Source organism: Columba livia, chromosome 3 (assembly GCF_036013475.1).
Source record: "Columba livia isolate bColLiv1 breed racing homer chromosome 3, bColLiv1.pat.W.v2, whole genome shotgun sequence".
Taxonomy (NCBI): domain Eukaryota; kingdom Metazoa; phylum Chordata; class Aves; order Columbiformes; family Columbidae; genus Columba; species Columba livia.
Genome location: NC_088604.1, coordinates 59,888,236 through 59,909,731, shown reverse-complemented (window position 1 = coordinate 59,909,731; position 21,496 = coordinate 59,888,236). Strand labels below are relative to the sequence as shown.

The 21,496-nt window shown below is 39.7% G+C and overlaps 2 protein-coding genes across 5 annotated transcripts in view; both read left to right on the top strand.

Moving 5' to 3' along the window:
• HBS1L (HBS1 like translational GTPase) overlaps positions 1–8,407 on the top strand; it is a 62,530-nt gene extending 54,123 nt beyond the window's left edge. For 2 of the 3 annotated variants that reach the window (XM_065057053.1, XM_065057056.1), the window contains 6 exons: positions 933–1,037; positions 3,012–3,102; positions 4,698–4,806; positions 5,423–5,523; positions 6,496–6,640; positions 7,742–8,407. In XM_065057053.1, the coding sequence (XP_064913125.1) occupies positions 933–1,037; positions 3,012–3,102; positions 4,698–4,806; positions 5,423–5,523; positions 6,496–6,640; positions 7,742–7,753 (563 nt within the window). In that variant the 3' untranslated portion in view covers positions 7,754–8,407. Of the gene's footprint in view, positions 1–932; positions 1,038–3,011; positions 3,103–3,753; positions 4,661–4,697; positions 4,807–5,422; positions 5,524–6,495; positions 6,641–7,741 lie in introns of those variants that run through there. The other variant, XM_065057055.1, reaches the window with a different exon arrangement.
• A 230-nt stretch (positions 8,408–8,637) lies between these two features.
• On the top strand, positions 8,638–20,513 carry ALDH8A1 (aldehyde dehydrogenase 8 family member A1). 2 transcript variants are annotated; one of them, XM_065057057.1, is made up of 8 exons: positions 9,461–9,604; positions 10,062–10,314; positions 13,521–13,668; positions 14,038–14,193; positions 15,576–15,725; positions 16,367–16,623; positions 17,440–17,601; positions 19,037–20,513. In XM_065057057.1, the coding sequence occupies exons 2-8, from the start codon at positions 10,300–10,302 to the stop codon at positions 19,487–19,489; spliced, it is 1,341 nt and encodes a 446-aa protein (XP_064913129.1). In that variant the 5' UTR covers positions 9,461–9,604; positions 10,062–10,299; the 3' UTR covers positions 19,490–20,513. The 2 variants fall into 2 exon arrangements, with proteins under 2 accessions (XP_005509459.2, XP_064913129.1); XM_005509402.4 differs by lacking the exon at positions 10,062–10,314 and having other exon boundaries at positions 8,638–9,604.
• Positions 20,514–21,496: the final 983 nt, after the last annotated feature.

Here is a 21,496-nt window from a genome sequence, read left to right as displayed (position 1 = left end):
GGTGGTGAATGCAAAAGAGCAAGTTGGTAGTATGTGACCTCAAGATCTGAAGTTGACTTTCTCTTTTGAATTCAGCTTTAAATTAATCTTTTAATCTAATGTCACATACAAAATACTAAGGTGCTTGCCTATCACTGAATTCTAGTGTTCAGCAAAGGTATGTTTGCTGTTTGTATAGATATCAAAAATGTCATTGTAGATTCACTTCAGAGGATTCTTTTTAAATACACCTGCAAACATGTGCTAAGGAGATGAAGCATTTCTTAAGGTGTATGTGCGTAAATGTGGACAGGTAGCACATCTATTGAAAATAACTGACATATCATTCAAATAATAAACAGAGTGTTAGGACATTGAAGAAGAAAAACTCTGGTCTTTTATTCAGAAATATTTAAGTCATCCACGATTATAATAACTCCTCGTATTAAATAGGACTGAATCAATCTTAGACTTTCCAGGAGTAAAAGTAATACACTGACAGAGCTTGTAGGATTCTGACTCAGTTAAACAGTAAATGGCATAGGAATTTGCAGCTGTATGCATGAGAACTTTTATGAGACGTCTGGTATGTTTTCTTTTTTATCTGTAATTGTAGTGAGCAAGTGCTGAATTAAATAAAATTTCTAGAAATTAAGCTGCTTAATCTAATATTGAAAAATTAAAAAATGTTGCTTCATATACCTGCATTTGTTTAAAGAAGGATATTTCTCCCTTGGTTCTGAAAAACATAAGATCTAGAGGTTTTGAATTTAATGTTTCATTTTCATTATGATGCACAGCTGCTAACTTGCAAGTACTGAACACTCTGCTGGGGGGGGGAAACTGTCTTCATTATATTAAAAACTTATCTATGCAATGCTGAAGGTCTAACTTGTGATGGGAAATTGACCTTATTATGAAGTTTTTTGAAATAATTACTGTGTTTATTTCAGACCAAGGATCAGGATTTTGTGTGACTGGTAAAATAGAAGCAGGTTATATTCAGGTTGGTGAACGACTTCTGGCAATGCCTCCCAATGAAACTTGCACTGCAAAAGGTACAGTCTTCAGAAGTGTGTTTACTTTCAGGTCAATATTGGGCTAGAAGCAGTTACTGAAATGGTAACAGACTGTCAAACTGATACTAACTGTCAAACATAAATTGTGAAAGCATAAAACGAATTTCTTTAGATGTGACTGTGTGTCTGTATAAATATGTCTATGAAGAGTATGTGAAATCTTGCCTCTTTTTTTGCCTTTTTTTACTATGCCAGATATTCCAAATGTTACAGCCTCATGACTTTTGACATTGCTTTATGAAGAACCTGTAAAAACGTCTGAGTTCCAGCAATGTCTATAAAAATGTGCAGTACAGAATTCATTACTATTCAGCTCTGCTGTGGAGTGTTACTGCTGTTGGGAAGTGTGAGGATGTTGAACAACCTTTAGAAATGAATCTTATGAATTAGATGTGAAAAAGATTGAGAATTAAGTCTCTCCTGTCTGATGTTCTTGAGATTCATCACTGATCCTTTCATAATATAGAAACTGTCAGGATATAACTCTGCTGAGCAGTGACAAAAGAGAAGAAAATTGGATTTAAAATTCAATAAATTTGATTTCTGAGAAGAGGAATAGCTAGGTCAAGACATTAAATACTTGGCTGTTTGATTAAGATTGCTGGTTTGGTACTGCAGAGTTGTCTGTTTCATATGCAAGCAGAAAGATAAAATTATGATTTTCGTAGATTGACCAAGGAATAAAAATATAAGCCCTCAAAATAAATGGTTCCTGTATCTAACTGTTTAGCCTGAACTCAGTAACGTGCTGGTTCGACCGACCCGTTCTGTTCCAGAACCCGCCCGTTCCGTGCTGGTGGGGAAGCTCTTCAGTGTGCCAGTTCGTATGGGTTTATTCACGTTGTTTTCATGCACAGGAATCTTACTATAATGTGGATGAATATGGGTGTCAGATCACTGTAGTCACTCCTCTGCTTTGGGAGTGCAGGAAGTAGCATGGAAAAATATGTATTTTGTCACAGTATCCCCAGTGGTACAATTCTATGATTTTTCTTTTGTACTGCCTCTCATATGGCTGAAATGTGGGTAAAGTTGAGAGTATTATTTCTATTTAATGTAAAGAAGAGATAATTGATTTATCATACAATATTTACAAAAGGTAGTGTGCACATGAGGATTCCACTTTTTCATTTAAAGAGGCTGAGTTTCACTTACTCTGTGAGAACGATGTGAAATAGTTTTCAGTACTGCTTCAAAAACTATACTTAACGTGCTCGTAGTTGAACGATAGTTTCTGGCATGTTTTTGACAAGTGGTTTTGGGAACAGATTTGCAAACCAATAAATACAATTTGTAGTGAAATAGAACTAGATACAAATATATGCAGTATTTATAAAAAATGGGTTTTTTTTATCTTTCCTTCTTGGTGTCTACCAGAAACCTCAGAATGTTAAGTCAGGAGCAATTAGTTTTGTCCTCACCCACCAGCCAGATTATCTTTTAAAGCGATTAAAATACATCACAATCAGAATAAAATTACTTTTAAAGATGCTTTCTAATAGACGTGGTGTCGTGAACGAAAGGCATCGGTTACGCTTTTTTATGAAAGAGTCAGCAAACCCACTTAAGGTAAATGAAAGTTGACATAGTACCATTAAAGTATATGAAAGATGCGGTCTAGGGTGTGCATGTGCCTGAAAGGATGGGTGGAGATATCAGTACTACGGCGTTTTCAGGACTGCGTCATCTACGCTTGTGTGACAAGTGCCAGGTCCTCTCTGCTGGCTTAAATAAAGCCATGTTATTGTGCAGGGTGGGGTGAGAGAAGTCCTCACCAAGGGGAAAAAAAGCTTCCTCAGTCTTCTCAGTTAAAAAGCTTTTACTCTCAACCCATTCATTCTGAAAATTGATGAGTAATGGTTGATGAAGCACAAATGGCCCAAACAGAGCTGTTTGTTTGTAGCTCAGAACCTAGGTACTTCACTGAGAGGTTCTGTTCTTACTCATTTCCAGGAATCACACTGCATGATGAACCAGTTGATTGGGCCGCAGCAGGAGATCATGTTAGTCTCACTTTGACCGGCATGGATATCATCAAAATCAAGTGAGCAAAACTGGGTTTCAGTCTAAGTAACGGTTTGTTTTTAATGAAAAGCTTTATAACTATTACACTTAACAATCAGCGGTTTACTTGAAGAATGATGTGGCTACCAGGATATTTAAAACCAAAATGATGCATATCACCTGGTGTGCATGTACAAACGTTGGAAACATCTGCTGCATGTGCAACGGCAACCTCAGAACACCGTTTGTCTTCATGCTTTGCCCTAGTGCTGACACTGGTGACTTCAGAGCCTTTTTCCTTAAGACTTGTCCTTGGACATTTTAATAGATGAGTTAAGGAAATCCTTATCACTAAATAAAAGATTTTTGAAGAGCTTATCGAATCATAAATCATTCTAACAAAACACATCCAAACAACTGCAGTTGTGTACCAGTAAGTAAATCTGGACAAGTGGAATTGATAGAAACTGTTTATTTAACACATTTAGATGCTTGTAATGTTTTGGTAAATGTTTTGCTGACCCTTTTCTGGAAGGCTCTGATACATTCAGTGAGACGCAGCACATCTCTGTGTGTATTTCAGTCTATAGGTTTCATGCTAAGCCTTAGCCTCAGGCTTTTAGATGAGAGTCAGTTGTTGCTGAGGCTAGAAAATTGGATCCATACTTTGTTCAACTTTTTCACATTCCAGTTGGACTTCAGAGAGCAAACTTTCAAGCTACTGTTTGAAAAACTCCTTGCATTAATAGTTTTGCCAATTTATGCTCTGCTTTTAAGAGAAAAGAACAGGATTTTCTGTATTGCCTTTTCATAATGGCGCATGATTCTCTGTGGTAAGTGGAGAGGGGAAAAAAAATTTGTTCTACTTGTTGCATGAAGGCTTGAGTCAATTTGTTGCTTTGATGTTATTCATCTTTTGGAGATATGTTAGATTTGTCAAAGAAACGTGCAAAGTTTGAAGTACTCTTGATATTGATTAAATCTGATTACATCTGATGTATACGTTTAATCACGCAGTTCATTCTCTTCAGTCATGTTTTTTGGTGGGATTAATTTTCCTTCCATTTTAGATAGCTAAAACTAGCCACTGTGAAAAAGCTGTGTCAAGTCTGCTTTATTGGCTTGTAATGAGCTTTCTTGTGACTCCATGTGGGATTTTTTGGAAGTGAATGCTGCTGAGAGCTTAAGTTTTGAAAGTCCTGATTGTGATGTTCTTTTATCTACAGGGTAGTTGAGTTACAGGCACCGGCACTGCAATTTTGGGCACCCAGCAGTACTTTATGCTATTGATCTGGAACAATTAATCTCTGAATGAAAGTCTAATTCTTCAAAATACCTACGCACAGGAAACAGTGATGTTTTTAGAAACTGATTAGCAATGGACGTTAATTGTTCAGTGAACTAGACAGACCTTTTCATGCATACCCACAAAATACTGTAGACATTGTCTAGGAATTAATTTCATTATAGGTTTCAATATAGTGATCCTGTCGTCCCCCCCCCCCCCCTTCCCATTATATTACAGTGGTGTTGTCTTTGCTTTGCTTGTCTTAAATATTTGTCTTTTTCCAGTACGGTGATTAACATTTATATGTCAAGATATATATCAGTGTCTATTATTCCCCTCTCTTGTAGTGTTGGCTGTGTATTTTGTGATCCTAAGGAGCCCATTAAAGTTTGCACTCGTTTCAGAGCTCGGATTCTCATCTTCAATATTGAGGTTCCAATCACTAAAGGATTCCCTGTAAGTCTTTGTGAAAGTTCTTGTGTTCATTGCAGGTTGCTCAAGGCTTTTCCTCTACACGTCCAATCCCCCCAATATAAGAGATACTTAGTGTGCAGAAGTGGTTCTGTCCCTCCAGAGGAAAACAGATTCTTCTCTAGTTTGAAGAGGATGTAAAGGACTATTGTGGCTGCTTACACATATTCATACTGGCTTTTAATATGTATCCGAGCTGTTTCAGAGGACATGAGTTCCACCATGGTCAAACTAGGCCGTCCTTTAGATAACTCACGCTTTGTAGGAGTATGATGATGCATTTAGTTGTAAGGTAACCTTTTAAAATAAATACAATATCAGTTCATGGTACAGAACTGCACTGACCTGGCAAAAGCAAAACACTTAAGAATGAAACATGTATTTATGGTGAATTAATACATGACCTTTGTGTCATATCTGTAGAGATCACAGTTTAGGAACAAGGAGCAGTTTCTGAATGTGAGGCAGAGACTCCTGTGAGAGAAGTTTTATAAACATTTGTTTAAAAAATCGGTCTTAAAAGAAGTCAATGTTTTCAAGTATTAACACACAGGATTTCTCATTACTGTAGAATGTTTAATAACTGAAAAAAATATTTTAGGTGCTGTTACACTATCAAACCGTAAGTGAACCTGCGACTATCAGAAGGCTGTTGAGTGTCCTACACAAAAGCACTGGTGAAGTGACAAAGAATAAACCTAAGTAAGTGTTTTGAATAGTTAATAATTACTCAAGAAATGGGCTGACTTTAGATTAACGTATGGTATATCAAGTAGATTCTGTTATGAAGCAGTAGTATAAGAATCTGCTTTTATTGTTTAAGTTGGTTTGATGTGTAGATTTCAGTGTTTTATGAAGTGAAAAACTTCCTTCCCGCTTGATAAATGCTGAGCACCTGAGAAGCAAAATGACTTTCCTAAGGTCACTTGCAGAATTGGGAGTGAATTCTAGATCACTGCACTTAAAGGATATTTTTACATATATATATATATATTTATATATATATATCTATATATGTTTGTTTGGTTGGTTTTTTTACATTATCTCTTTTCCTGTAGTAGCATGGGATCCTTGGCATAATTTTGGAGGTGGTTTACTGTCTAAAATAAACTCTTCTAGACAGTGCGTCAGAGAAAAATAGATTTAGGGAGTCTTCCCATACAAGTTAAGCTATGGGAACATCACTTTAGTTATTTAAAGCTGTATTTGGGTAGAAATGTTGTTTGATACATCCAACATTATCAGAATAATCCCTTTCCAGAATTGCATGCTTGAAACTCTTGCTGAAAGGTAATGGGAAGAAAAATCATTACTTCTGCAGAGCAGTGAATTGGTTCTTTAGGCGTTGAGTTTAAAATAAGACTTGTTTTCTACTAGGCATGAAAAAATCAGGTTTTAATGAGATAATTAACTTCAAAGCCATTTTCTAAATGTTACAGTGGATGCCCTTCTCTGGAAGTTTTTAAAGCAAACTCAGGTGCCTTTTTAAAAGGTGTGCTGCAGGCAAATGAGTTTTCAGTCTGGTGGCTTGGCTTATACTTGAAATCAAGTATATATTGTTCATTATACTTTTGTCTTTTTAAGTTGATTTTTTTTTTTCCCATTTGTTCACTGTTCTCTTTTTAATTTACACTATCATATTTATAATAGAGTTTTCCGCTTATTTACCTGCAGGTTCTTGACTAAAGGGCAGAATGCTCTAATAGAACTACAAACTCAAAGACCTGTTGCTCTAGAGTTATATAAAGATTTTAAAGAGCTTGGGAGAGTTATGTTACGCTACAGTGGTTCCACTATTGCTGCAGGAGTTGTCACAGAGGTATGGCATTTTTGTAATGGACTTTCTATACTGTAAAGGAATGGCATTAACTTCCTGGTAGCATTTAGTTTTGATGGTTAAGACCTTTTTTACACACTTTGGCCTAAGAAATTAATTTATTCTGCTTAAAAAGAGGCAGTACTGCATGAAGACGTAAGGAAAACTTGCTGTGTTCTGTTCATTTTATCAGGAGCAAAAATTACTCTGTTCAGAATTTTTTACTGTTGTGCATTTTTCCCCCTCTAATTAAAAAATAACCGTTCAATATGTTAACATGCATCAGTCTTTCTGAAATCTATTTGCCTACATAAATATACTGGAAGTAGTTTGTAAATAAGAAGTGTTGGCCATTTTTACTGTGGCTAGTTTGGGTCCCAGATATTTTTATGTTAGTATTAAAAAGAATTGTACATTTGATTCTCACTGATGGCTGTAGACATTTCTGATTCTGTGCGAGAGGAAGCAAAGGCTATGGGGCTGAATATAATGCTTTGCCTCTTATTAGGTGAAAAAAATATGTATGTTCCTCTATCTGTCACTTCAAAAAAACCTTGCTCTGAGTTTTGGATTATAATTTAAGTTCTACTTTTAGGCCTGAGGGAGAGCAGTTTAGTCACATTAACGAAGTTCTACTACTGAGACTTAAAGCTGAGTCATTCAATGTCAAAACTTGGAACTAGAGTGTGAAGAATTTCTGGCTTCTCCCCGTGTGTGTAGGAAAGCTGTGCTAGCACCGTCAGAGGCTCTGGGCCTTGTGGAGTTTTAATGCTCTTAACAATCTGTCTGGTCTTAAATAGGATCCAGAATGAGGGCTTTAATCTTGCTCCTGTCTTTCACTAAATTTAACCTGAAGTGAATGGGGTCCTATTTAGATCGATGATGCCCAGTGTTCGTGGAATTGTGGACTAAATAACTCTGATTGTTACTTGAGATTTACTATTTTAGTACTTGTGATCTTGTTCTGGAGAATTTCAGAGCAAAAGGAATTATTTTTTCTGTAGCAAAGTATATCATGTTGAAAAAAGCTGTGATTGATTTACATTTAGTACTTCATTTTTCACAATAGGCTTGTGTTTTTTTGCCATTTGCATATATTTTTAGATTAAAGAATGACAATGGTGCCAGAACTTAGACCGTCCAACCAAAATGCAACTAGATATCTAAACTTCTGTTTAAGAACCCAGTTACTTCAGTTGAAGGAACAAGTGCAATTAACTGGGGAGAAGATGATGATGACAAAAGTTCAATTGTATGAGACATCTGGGGAGCCCTTCATCAGCCTCTCCCACTGCAGAACAAGATGCCAACTGACAAGGAGCTGCTAACGATGCACTTCTCGAGCTCAAGAATCTCGTGTTTCTCCATGTGGAATTTAGCCCTTAGGGAGTCTGATGGAAATATCTTAGAAAGCCGAATTAGAGAAAAAGATGTTGCATCATCATGAAACAAACTCCTTACTTCCAGACATAAATTGTTTACATATTTTCTTTGATTTGCTTTTTTGCTGCACATTAAATCAGTAAAGTAACTTTATTGGTCTAATATATTTTTAGGTTTGAGTTGAATGCATATTCAGGGGGGAAAAAAAAAGTATTTACTTTGGTTTCAGGAGAATGGCATAGTATTATTCCAGGATTGTTTTCCCTGTCCCAAAATTTATTTAAAAAAAGGAAGTTTTCTTTTGCTGTGTAGTGGAAGCTGTGCCAACATTGGCTAATTTTATTTTTTAAACTGTAAGAATAATAAAATAACTTTGTCTGAGCATTATTTTTGTCTGCTTCATATTTTGTTATTTAAACACTTCTAAATTGTAATAAATCATTCTTTACTTTCCATAACTGAGAAGTTTCAGAGTAAACTTACGGGTTAGAATACGAAACTGGCATGTGACTTATCTTTCTGTGGAAGCAATTTCAGTTTTTCTCACGTTACTCAGTGCAGCTACCGCACATACACATCTGTTTCGTCCAGACAGTGCTCTTCTGAACAGAAGCTGGCTGTTTAATCTTGGGATGTCTGCTAAAGCCAGATTGTTGTGCTTACTAAAGCCTGGAACTCCTCCTTGCGTTTCAGTAATTGGGCAGGTGAAACCACCTGATGGAAAAGAGGTTTTCACCTCCAGCATAAACTCAGGACAGGCACACTTTACTACCAGCTGAGAGGATTTTTATTTAATAGGAAGTGTGAGACGACCTCGGGTATTCTAGGACCTGTCTGCGAGTGTGAGGTGGAGACAACTGTGCTGTGACCACAGTTAGTGTCGGGAAGGGACTATTGTACAAGAAAAAGTGTTATGATGACAGAGCAGTAAAGGTGAGCTGCAGACATGCCCGTCCAAGTGTCTTTTCTCTGTGTCTATTGATGGTGAGGAGCAGGTTCCTGGTGAGGTGTTTGGGTCTTGAATTATTTTGTGTGGTTCTTGCAAAATGTCTTTCTTCAGAATTGAGCTTGAAAAACTGGCAGAGGGAAAAATTGCCCTGTCAAACCATTATTTTTCTCCCCTTCTTCATTATTTTATTTCCTATAGACAAGAGAAGAGCTGTTTCTGAACAGCTGCTCCTGCCTCCCTGCATCAACTCCTGGGAGAGAACCAAATGTCACAGAAACAGGTTCTGGATTTTTTTGTTTGTTTGGTGGTTTTGGTTTTTTCCCCCTTTTTTCTGCTGTTGTTGCCGGGGTTCATTCCCACTCATGAGCGAGCACTGCAGGGAAGAGGGAGAGAGAGGGGGAGGAGTTCAGACTCGCTGTGCAAATACGTACAGAACAGCCAATCTACATTGATACCTTGCAGAAAAAAAAAATCCCAGACGAAGCAAGCGGCTGAGGATGGCTCAGTCAAAGGCTCTCTTGGTGCTGGAAAACTTTATAGCTGGGAAATTTGTTCCTTGTTCCTCCCACATAGACTCTTATAATCCATCCACTGGAGATGTCTATTGCAGGGTGCCAGACAGTGGCAAAGAAGAGGTGAGTACTATCCAAATGCACAAAGAAGTGAAAACGTTAAATGCACGTAGCATTAATATTTTGAGTAGGAGAGGCTGAAGGTGAGGGAATAGAAAAACACCAAGGAATACCAATGCTTAAATGAGTTAGTGCTTGACTGCATTGTAGCACTGTGTGATCTATTGCTGTGGCAGCAAATAGTGGCTTTTTACGTTTCGCTGTTAGAAAGTTACAGGCTGGATCCCAGGCTGGTGTAAATCAAAAACTTCAGCTACCATGGGAGATGTCTTGTACATAAGTTAATAATAATGGTCAGACTGGCACTAAGTATAAACAGTCTGGAAGAAAGAAAAAGGTTTATTCATCAGTAAATAAACTTAGAGGTACTGTGTAAAAGTAAATGTGTTCTTCCTTAGATTCTTGATGATTTGCAGTTGTCATTTAAAAGGATTTTTGGCTTACTGGCTCTTCCCTGCAGTATGGTAGAAAGCTTCCAGGCCTCTCTGGTTTTGATATTAGCTGCTGGATATGAAGTGGAGCTGATGAAGCGGCTGCGATGAGTGTACAATACCTTAAAATGCGGCCTGTCCTCTGCATCAACGTAATGCTTCCTAGTGCTGTGCTCTCCAGTGCAATGAACATCTCCTGGTACCTTATATATGTTCAGATGTAGATGGGCAATGTGACAGTCTTCTGTGGAGCTGCAGTTTTCTTTAATGCTACGTTATAAGGTGTGTGTCTGAGACTTACTGAGGTGAGAAATGACTGGAAAAGCCTGGATAAAGTGAAGGGCTTGGAAAGTGTTGACAAGCAGGATAGAGTATTTTCTTTTTCAAAATGTTTTTTAAAACACACTGCTACTGTGTGTAGCTGTTTCCTTTTTCAGTCCTGTTGACATCTTTTCTCTTTGCCTCTCTCAGCAGAAACCTTTGCACTGTAATTTCAACTGAGTAAATATTTGCTAGATACTGATGACCAATGGTTAAATTGTAACAGATTTGGTTTGCTAGAATACAACTGTGTAAGTTCATTTCAACCCTAATTATACCTGAAAAGACTTCTCTTTGATGTGCAGGTGCAGATCTTCCTGTTCATTCATTTGCAAAATCATTAAAACCAAAGAGATGTGAGAATGCCAGAGCAGCCTAACAGAAAAAGGCTACCGGCCATTCTGGAGCTATAGTTTGAATATATGTTAAGAGCAATGGCTTTTTTTTCTGTCACCTTTCTGAGTTAGTGGTTGTGTGTAGTAGTGGGAACCCAGTTAAAACACCCATAAAGTCAACGAGTGCTTCTGCCTTTAGACAGCTATAAAAGAAGACTGGGATCTGCAGAGCTGGTACCTGCTGGAGGCTGATGGAATAGGCTACAGGGGAAAGTGCAATCACATACTACTTAGAGGATATCTGGAGATTTCAAAATAAACATCTAGACTCCAGTTCAACAAAGAGCTCGGGATGCTGGTTTCTAGCAAGACTCAAAGTCCTGTTGGATTTTTTTCCTGTTAATTTTAATGGAAGGTTAGAAGGCAAAACAGACTGCAAATCTGTTGCTGACCCTGGAATTTAACATCAGGTCAGCTGAAGGGGCTATTTCAGCCAGTCTCTGCCAAAAACATTGAATGTTTTTCAGGGGTTAATTTGCCTCCTAGCTAGATGTCTTAGATTCCAAATAGCAGCACCAAAGCACACTGAGCAGGTGCCCTGTATCGCCAAAGGACAGGCTGGTGAGGGCTAATTAGTCCTGGCAAATATCTCCTTAAAAAAAACCATCTCTCTCTAAAGAACCTTGATCCTGTGCATCATCCACTGGAAAAGCGAACATCATGTCCCAAGGGCAGTTTGGGGTATTTTGGTATCAACCTTTTACAGTAGTTGTGGATTGTGTGTTCTTTCTGTGTCTGTCTTGTGCAGAAGAGGAAAGCAGAAGGAAGTGTTGCAGACACACGAGTTCACAGTTGAATTCTTATGTGCGTTTTCTTTATGGCTCGACTTTCTTTGCTGCTTTTTGCTAGTCAAACTAAGTACCTGTTTAACCTTTGTACACTGTCTTACTTCTGTACAAATCTCTCTCCTTTTTTTCCTCTTGCCTTTTTTAGATCAATCTACTGCTGCTTCTTGCCTTCCTTCGCTGATTTTTCTTCTCTGCTGTCTGTGAAAATGCGACATCTTCCTTCTTCTAAAACTCACTGGAGGGTTGAAAATGCAGATAGCCTTAACTGCACAGCAGCCCTCTCTTGATACAGGCAGCACCTTGTGGAAAAGGCCACAGAGGAGAGGACAAACCAGAAGCAGCACCACAATGGCACCTAATGACAGGAGGGTAGAAGGACGAGTTAATCAGTAAGGGTGGAATAGTTTTGCAGGGGGTGACCGTTTTCAGAGTGGCGTGCCATCCCCACAACTGGCTCAAGAAGCTGCAGTTCCCCCTTCCCAGGGCTGCTGTGGCCCCGCTCCAGCAGTTCGGTGGCTGACAGCCACCCTCGGCACCTGGGCAGGAGGTTGTTGAACTAGAGTTGAAGGAGTCAAAGCTTGGCCGGTGGTCCATGTGACCTCGTGTGAGTTGGAACTTTTCGCACCTTTCTTAGTAAAATGTCAGTGGAGTCCCTATAAGTTATTTTGTAATGTTTTTTTATGGCAGCTGTCATGATCTGAAGGAACAAATTTGGAACTCAGTTTTGTGGAATTGATGCGTCTTCAGCAGATTCATGGGAACCAGCAAATGTGGCAACACTAGGAGAGGTCAGAATTATCTGACTGATCTTGCATCAGCATCCTCCTAGTTATTGACTTGGGCAGATGTCCAAAAGCTGAATAAATTTAGGAGGAAAAATGTTGGGAAACAACTAAGACAGATTTGCATATGTTAGACATTGGAGGCAATTAAGAAGTGATATATGGGAAGCAAAAACTGGGAAATAGGGCCGTAAATTAAAATACGGAAGGATGTTAGTAAACATTTTTAGACTGGTAAACAACTTTGAGAAGAAACTACTTATAAATCAATAGATGCAAGTAACTTTCATGTAAGATCCCAGAGGAAATGTCTGATGGAAGACAGCGCTTTTTGGTGAATTTTAATCCTTTGAAGCCTAGTCTGCCTCAGAAAAGTGCTGGTATTCTGCCACTATTCAGAAAGGTCAGGCTGAAGGACCACGCATTACTTATGTACATCTTAGGCAAAATACTTACAGGACTGGTATGTATCTATATAAAATGTGTATAATGAACTTTAATATCTGTAGAGCTCTGTAGGTATCTGATGAGAGAACTGAATAGACACCAAGAGTTTTAGGAAGAAGCTTTTATTTTTTTTTTTTTTTTTTAATGTGAGGGCATTAATGAGTTTCTAGCTGTGATCAGGTAAGATTAAAATTTTTCTCTGTCTATTCTGTAAATATATTCTCAGACCATGCTAGAACCAGCTGGGGGGAAAGGCAGGAGGAAATCAAAGGCTAGCAGGGCATACAGTTTGCTCCTTCCTCAAGTCCTGACTTTCATCGTTGCCTGGCATGGCTGAAGTCCCATGTTGCAAGGAGTGTCAGTGTTTAGACTGAGGCTGAATTCGCTCTAGGAGACTGTTGTACTTTTACACATGAGAAACAAGATTCTGCATGGGTTTGGCCAGTGGCACTTGCTGGTGCCAGCTGACCAGCCTGGCACTTCCTCCAGGCCTGAAGAGTTGCCCACGTGTTTCTGGAATGTAAAGAAAAGCAGTGAAATAGAGTATCAAGAAGATAAACTGTCTTGAGTTATGGGATAGTGTCTTGCAATGAAAATGGAGGAGCTATCAATAGTTACAATTCTGAAAAGAGACAGTCTTCCCAACAATGTGATCTGGATTACTAGCCTCTCAAATATAAATTCATCTGTTGACTGTTTGATATTTTTTCTAAGGCCTTTCATTAATATTCACCATCCCTCTTTTGCTTTTTTAGGTGGAAGCTGCTGTCAAAGCTGCCAAAGCTGCCTTCCCAATTTGGTCCTCAAAAAGCCCATTGGAAAGATCTCAGATCCTGAACAAATTAGCAGACCTGATTGAACATGACCTGGAAGCATTTGCACAAGCAGAGTCAAAGGATCAGGGTAAAACTTGGAACTGTTGATCCAAATATAGAGTGTCTTGCTGAATATTGAAATGGAAGATATGGTGCAAATTTTTAGCATGGTATGAGCTGTTGGTGCAAACTGGAGTCGATGTGCATGAACTTTGCAGAAGTTGCTGATTTGGGATTCCTGGGGCATTCTTGCTGTTCAGAATTGCTGATGTTGACTTCAGTTGTTAGATATTTGGAATACAATACTACAGGGGGGCTGCTGTTCTTGACTATGGTTGCACTTGGGCATAGAGCAAAAGACATTACCTAAAAAAACTTGCAAATCAGCTTTCAGAGAGGAGTTTACTGCACTGTTTCCGCCCATGATAACACAGCAGTGTTCTTGGTTTTGTTTCAGGAAAAACTATTACATTTGCTAGAACAGTGGACATCCCTCGGGCCGTGTACAACTTCCGATTCTTTGCCTCTTCCATCCTTCATCACACGACAGAGTGCACCGAGATGGCAACCATGGGCTGCGTGCATTACACCTCAAGGGCCCCTGTGGGAGTTGGTATGGTGCTCCAAAAATGCTGAAAAGCTTGGCAGAGTTTCTGCCTCAGCAGTGGCTCAACAAAGAAAGTGGATTTTCCAAAAGCATTTGTTGTCCATAGATCATGTGCTGAACACGACTAGTTTGCTAAGGCATGAGCAACATTATGTAAAATCAGTTGTGCTACTGCATGGTAAAAAGAGTGTTTATATGCCTTAAAAAACATGTTTTAACCTGGCAGTTCTCACCCTCAAAGTCTCGCTTTTGTTTGTACATGTGTGGGTAAGTAAATATCAGCGCTGTGGAGCAGTGAGGCATTGCAGGAGCACCCAGCTGCTGCTCCTGTGGGGAGACCTGGATCCTCCTCGCCTTCTTCTCGGGAAGAAGCAGGAGTAGTTTGCAAGGAGATATTTCAGGCTGTGAGTGGAGTGCCCACGGGTGGCTAAACCGCTTTTCACTGGGGAATTGCTGAGCACGGCCACTAGATGCTGCCAGAGCTCTGGAAATCAAGCAGCTGCACTGAGCTGATGATTAATGGTGTCGTCATGATTCCATTATTAGGTGTTTTGTCTAAATATGTATGAATGTTGTACATTCACACTTGAATTATTTATGAGCTAAAATTGGCTAACGTGGAGGACTCATTTAAAAGTTTTTGTGAGCAGTGGAGAATATGAACGTTCCTGGTGAAATTACTCTCATAAGGAAAAGTCACTCACAGCCTCTGTTCTGCCAAACAGCGAGCAATCCTGTGGCTTTTCTGAGCAGTCACACCTAATGATTACAGATGGTTTTTCACTATTTCTTATAAATATGTAAGGTGAAAGTATTCCCAAAGGCAATTACTGAAAAGATTCTGATCATTCAGCAATTTGTGGAAGCAGCAGTTCGTACACTGATACTGTGACACTCACAAGTTAGGCTAAAATTTCTCAAGAAAAATACGCACTGTATGTTATGCATGCTCCTTTTAATATTAAAACTGGGAAACGAAAAGCAAGAGTGATGTGAGCTCACACAGTGCCTTAAGTTCCTGTTTGTTAACAGAGATTATTACCACAGATCAGTTGACTAAGTGATTGTTATGGCTAAGCTTGCATTAATGATCCTGGAAAACACTGAAAATCTTCCTGTGAATGTAAGACTCTGCCCTGAAGAATCAGCAAAACTTATTCAGAGAGTTTGGTTGATCACCTTAAGCATCATTTACACAAAACTTTTAAAGTTACCTGTCCCTGAGAAATATTTCTAGCTGTAAATTTGTTGTACGATTGGCTGGAGATAAAAGCCATAGCCAAATATCCTTCATAAACCTGAATTGGTGTGCAACTGCTTGAGGGGAGAGAAATGAGTTTTTTATCCCAACAGACTGAAATCCTGTCCTTTGCACTTTTGCTTTTTAGCTGGTTTAATCAGTCCTTGGAATTTGCCACTATACTTGTTGACCTGGAAAATAGCTCCTGCCATTGCATGTGGAAATACTGTGGTTGCCAAGCCAAGTGAGATGACATCTGTCACAGCTTGGATGATGTGCAAACTCTTGGAGAAAGCAGGTAAGGGACGGGAATGCGATGGAACTCCTTGTCTGTGCACTATTTTTGTTGCAAAAATGAGTGCTCAACGAATTTGGGAAAGACTGCTTGCTGTAGCTGAATGTTGCACCGGAGAACGAAAAGCTCTCCCTTGTCCTCATGCTATCCTATCTCCCCAGCCTCACTATTTCGCATGTTTTTTCCACTATCTTCTCATGAAAATTCTTCATGTGTCCCCTCCTTTTCCTCTCCTGCCCTCCCCTTAAGAATGTCCTACACCCATGGTGGTAGCAGAGGAACCATGAGGCATAAAGGAATGAGAATAAGCTCTTAGTGTCTGTGCTGTGGCTGTATTTGGTGCACTGTTAAGAAAAACTTGGAGGACAACTGCTTCTTCCCTGAATGACTGAAAACTGGGCCTCTCTGGTGATGGGTGTCAAGCAAGCTTGACTGATCAGTGGAAGTGGTTTTATCTTTTAACCCATGACTGCCTGGACTTATTAAACATGATGTGTTTTAGTTCCCACATAAGTGAAGGGTCAGTCTTTGTCACCCTTGAACTACTAGTAACTTTCTGACTTCAGGGACAAAACGCGGTGAAGTGAAACCCACAAAGCAAGGGAAAAAGGGTATGACGACTATGTGCCTTTCTTTCCTATCAGGGGTGCCCCACGGGGTGGTGAACATAGTGTTTGGAACAGGCCCCAAGGCAGGAGAAGCCCTTGTCTGCCATCCTGACGTGCTTCTGATCTCCTTCACGGGAAGTACGATGACGGCCCAGCGGATCATGGAGAAAAGTGCTCCACACTGCAAGCGGCTGTCGCTGGAACTGGGAGGCAAAAACCCCGCCATCGTCTTTGATGATGCTGACTTGAGCCAATGTATCCCCACAACCCTGAGGTCCAGCTTTTACAACCAGGTGCCTCCCATCTCTGTGCTGTGTAAAGCCTGTTTGCAGCAGGAGGTGTGCATGTGTGTTAGAGCATGAGTGTGTCCATGCATAGGTACATGCCTTTGGATCCAAATCCTACATTGCCAAGGTCTGTTCCAAGAGTCTGTGCTGTGAGCAAACCCTTAGTAGAAAAATACAAAAAAGGTTTTGTTATTCCAAAACCAGCAAAACAAAATAATAAAGGGCTCTTTGTGCTCCCCATCAGAAGATAACATGGTGTCATTATCCCTATCAAAATAGATATATTGTTTATTCTCTCCAGGAAGCAGCTGCTTTAAATCCCAGCCTCTAGGTAAGTGGGAAGCTTGCTGAATCGCTGGAATGAGATTAGGAGACTTCCTGCAAAATTCTATCAAAGTTCCTATTACCCTAACAGCACCAAAGCTGAGAGATCACCAAAGCCAGTGAACAGTACTAGGGCAAATGTTCAGAAAAACAGCTTGGTATCAGAAAGGGATTTTCACTAAGTGAAGACAGATCATTCAGATTGGAATTCAGGTTTCCTATGAACAATGTTAGAGAAGACATGTAATCAATGAGAAATCAAATTTACTTGCATTAGTGGCTGTACAGTCCTGTTATTGTGGTTTTGTATTTTGTTTCTGTTTTCCTTTTTAATCTGGGAAAAATCCTACTTTGGTGAATGTAATTTGCTCTCTTGAGGATGTCGCAACACAAGTATTATTGAGGGATGTGACACCTAATATTTATCAATAGCACAATTAAGTATGAACTGATATTGTTTGCTTTATTTTTTATTCTTTTTTCTCCCCTCCACGGTAGGGTGAGATCTGTCTCTGCACTTCCAGGATCTTTGTTCAGAGGGGTATATACAGTGAGTTCTTGAAGAAGTTTGTGGCAGAGGCTAAGACGTGGAAGGTTGGGAACCCCTCAGATCCTACAGTCAACATGGGAGCACTAATAAGTAAAGAGCATCTAGAAAAGGTGATGTTACATGGAGTTTACATGATCTCATCTCATCTTTTGGAGGGCTATGAAAGGTGATTTCAGAGGTGTATGGAAAGGACTGTGTCCTCTCCAAGACTGACTCTGAGGGATGATGATCCAAAGCCATTACAAGGTATCTTTTTGATAAGCTTTCTGTTGCATGTGGCTTGGTATTATGTGATTTCTCTGGAAAAATTGGCTCCATGAGGAAAATAGTTTAAAATTACAAACAACATTTATTGCTGTTTGAGGTGAAATAATTCAAAATGGTTAATTCTAAATCCTGAATTTGTATTAATCAATCTTAGAGTTCAGCAACATCTTCATGGATTTTAATAATGCATTTGCTAAGATCACTTATTTGCCTAATTAAGGCAGTTAACAAGGTAAGTCTTTTGTATCACTCTGGCAAATTCTGGGGAATATAAGCACACAATTACTTAGGACTGCTTGCAGTAATTTGGAATTACATGTATGTGGAGGGCAGCTGAGATGTTGCACAGTTAAACAAAGTCTGCTTTAGTGGCTTATATGAAATTTTTATGGTGTCAGAGTAGAGGAGAGCAGGTGCTCACATCCCAGAACTATCTGACACAATCAGCATAAGCAAGAAACAGATTGCAAACCACAGGGTGAGAGAGAAAGCCAGACCTTTGTCAGGTTTCCTGATGCCTCAGCAGGTTCTTCGGGCCTGTTCTGAAGCAGAGTGGTAGAATCACCCGCTTCCCGAGGTCCTCGGTCTGCGGCACCACAGAGGACTTCCCGAGTCTAACCTATCAAGGTGGTTAGAAGATAAAGAAGCCTGATGGTATCTCTGTGGTGTTTTTATAGGGAAAGAAACCAGTCAATGATTTCAGAACAGCAGAAGCAGATTGATAGCATGTCCTGTGTGCTCAAGGTAGCATATGAGGGCAACAGCCATGGAAACAGCTTTAATTATTTATCAATGAGATTTTCTATAGCATTCATGGCTTCATCATCCTAGTGGCATGTAAACATTTAACAAGCCTGCCTGTGAGGTAGGAAAATATTACTGATCCCTTGAAGTAAATGAGTGAATTGTGGCATGGAACACATGGCAAACTGCCCAGGCTCCTGGAAGAAGGGAGGGAGGCTCTGTGACCACTTCTGTTTTCATAGAGGCCCTACCCTTTTGAGAATACTTAGTGAGAAGGGCCAGTGGTGTTGCTTGCTAGGCTAGTAAGTGTTTGGAGGAGGAGAATAATTGTTTTACAGCAAGAAATACCCAACCTTACTTTTACAGAAACATAACAAAATCTGGCGAATGACCCTCTGTTGTTAGGAGGGAAGTAAAGGCAGCATGATCCAGATGGAGATATTCATGGGCTCCTGTTGATGTGCCCAGACTGGAGAGGTGAATCCTCAGGATTTGATGTCCTTTAGCAGTGATATTTTTCTGCTGTTTCCCCAGGTAAGGAGCTATGTCAAGAAAGCCCAAGCTGAAGGAGCCAGAATACTCTGTGGAGAGGGAGTGGATTCCTTGACTCTACCACCTGGCAACCAGAAAGGCTACTTCATGTTGCCCACAGTTATTGCCGAAGTCAAGGATGAATCCTGTTGCATGCAAGAAGAGATCTTCGGTCCCGTGACATGTGTGGTAGCATTTGATACAGAAGAAGAAGTGATTGAAAGAGCCAACAATGTGAAATATGGCTTGGCAGCCACTGTGTGGTCCAGCAATGTGGGACGTGTTCATAGGGTGGCACAAAAACTACAGTCTGGATTGGTGTGGACCAACTGCTGGCTTGTTAGAGATCTGAACTTGCCGTTTGGTGGGATGAAAGCCTCAGGCATAGGAAGGGAGGGAGCAAAAGATTCCTACGAGTTCTTCACTGAGGTCAAAACCATCACAATAAAGCACTGACATGTTAACACGAGTATATTAGGGTAAAACAAATGACAGCAGTTTGTGTAACTGTAAATGTCTTTCTGGAACACAGACTGCTATTTGGGCCATCTTTTTCTTGAACTTTGGTCAAGTAATATCAATGACAGCTAAAAATAGTCATCCCAAATGCTAATGTTGAATTCAACCTTGCCTGTTAAATGAGATCAGGGCTGACTCTGCAATCAACCCAGCCCAAGCCAGATGACTTGCTTATCAGATGGATCCTAAAGCTTTTTTGAGTATTCTTGCCTCAAAAATCTCTCCCTCTAAGGCAGATCAGAGAAAGGATGATCTGTAACTGTACCTGTGGTTGGTGAATTACCTTGAGGGACAAAGTGGCAAGCACATTGTGAGGCTGGTATTGTGATGGGAATCAGTCCATTTCCACTCTCAGCTGTACCTTCCCTGTACCAATCCATATTGCACTTCTCCGATGTCAGACAAGGACTAATACTTCAGCACACTAAATGCTGAAGGCAGTACCTTTAATCTGTTAAGTGATGTTAAACCATAGGGCCATGAAATCCTCATGATACACAGAGACAATAAATGTTTTAGTTATAACCTGTTTTATGGTATCCAGCTGAATCATCCTAAAACTTGTTCTCTGACTATGGGATTGTCATATGCAGGGACAGGAGTTGGACTCGGTGATCTTGTGGGCCTCTTCCAACTCAGGACATTCTATGATTCTATTTTGAAATAACAGCCTTTAGTCACTTTTAGGCCTCAGCGATAGTGTTTTTCACATCCCTGCCCAAAGATCTGGCTACATTACTGATGGTGTCATTCTGCATTAGTAAAGACTGGAAGTGACTCCTAAGCCAACTAACTGTTGGAAATGAATGTCACAAAAGTGTAAAACCACTGGCAACTTTCCGTTATTCATTTAGAGCTTTTATTTGTTTGTTTGTTTGTTTGTTTTTAATCAGGTGTCTCACAAACTTGTTCACATTCCCCAAAGAGAAATAAAGTTGGATACCTGTTTTGTGCCCCCTGCTGCCCCGCCTGAGAAGGTTACATTGCTATTGGTTTTTTACAGCAGCCCTCAGGTTTTGAGCTTAATTTCACAGTAAACAAAGCTGCACAGAGTTTTATAAATGCCTGTGTTTTGAGAAGAGCCAATGAGTCATTGGGATATTTTTTCAGGGCTGTTAGGGAAAGAAAAGGCACATCTAAAACACAAAACAACTGATGAAAAATCATTACTGATGAACTGTGAAAGAACAGAGTAGCATATTGCTCTGCTGCTCCTCTGCACACCAAAAAGAAAATACATGGAGAAATTTTGGGGTAATAGAAAAAGCTTTTTTGTTTTGGTATAGTTTATAACATTTTTAAGGGTGTGGAGCTATGATATGCAGGGCTGTAATACCTTATAAAACTGATGTAGACAGTTTAGAAGAGACTCTAGGCCTTGAGTACTAGGCCTAATTCATACCTTTATTTGATATTTCTAAATAAGATGATAGGGGTTTTTTGCATAATGTACCTTTCAACAGTATATTTTCCAGGGTGGATTTATTTTTTCTTTCCAGAGTTTGGCCAAGCTAATGCTGGGATTTACACTTTTCTTAGTAAAAATGCCAACAGGGTGCAGAAAGGCAGTCTTTTTAAGTGCTTTTTGGCAAGTGGAGTCACTGGAATAAATAGTCTTTGCAAAAAGTGTGCCAGAGGCTGCTCTAATGGTCTTAGAGCAGGGGATGGAGCTCATGCCCCCTCTCCTTTCAGAAGCATTTGCTACGTGTGTCTTGAGTTGGCTGAAAAGCTGATTTTCTCTTTGAGCAGACTTTTTGAAAATAGCTTGTACCACTGAGCTGACACCCGAGATTGTGATGAACTTTGAAATCTCTGGGTCCAACCCACCTGCAGAGCAGACTGAACAAGCTGGCTGGGAACCTGGATGGCTTTTTGAGTCGATGTATTCTGAAGAAGCACTAATATTGTGTTTTAAAACTCTACCTAGGTCTGTTCATGACCACG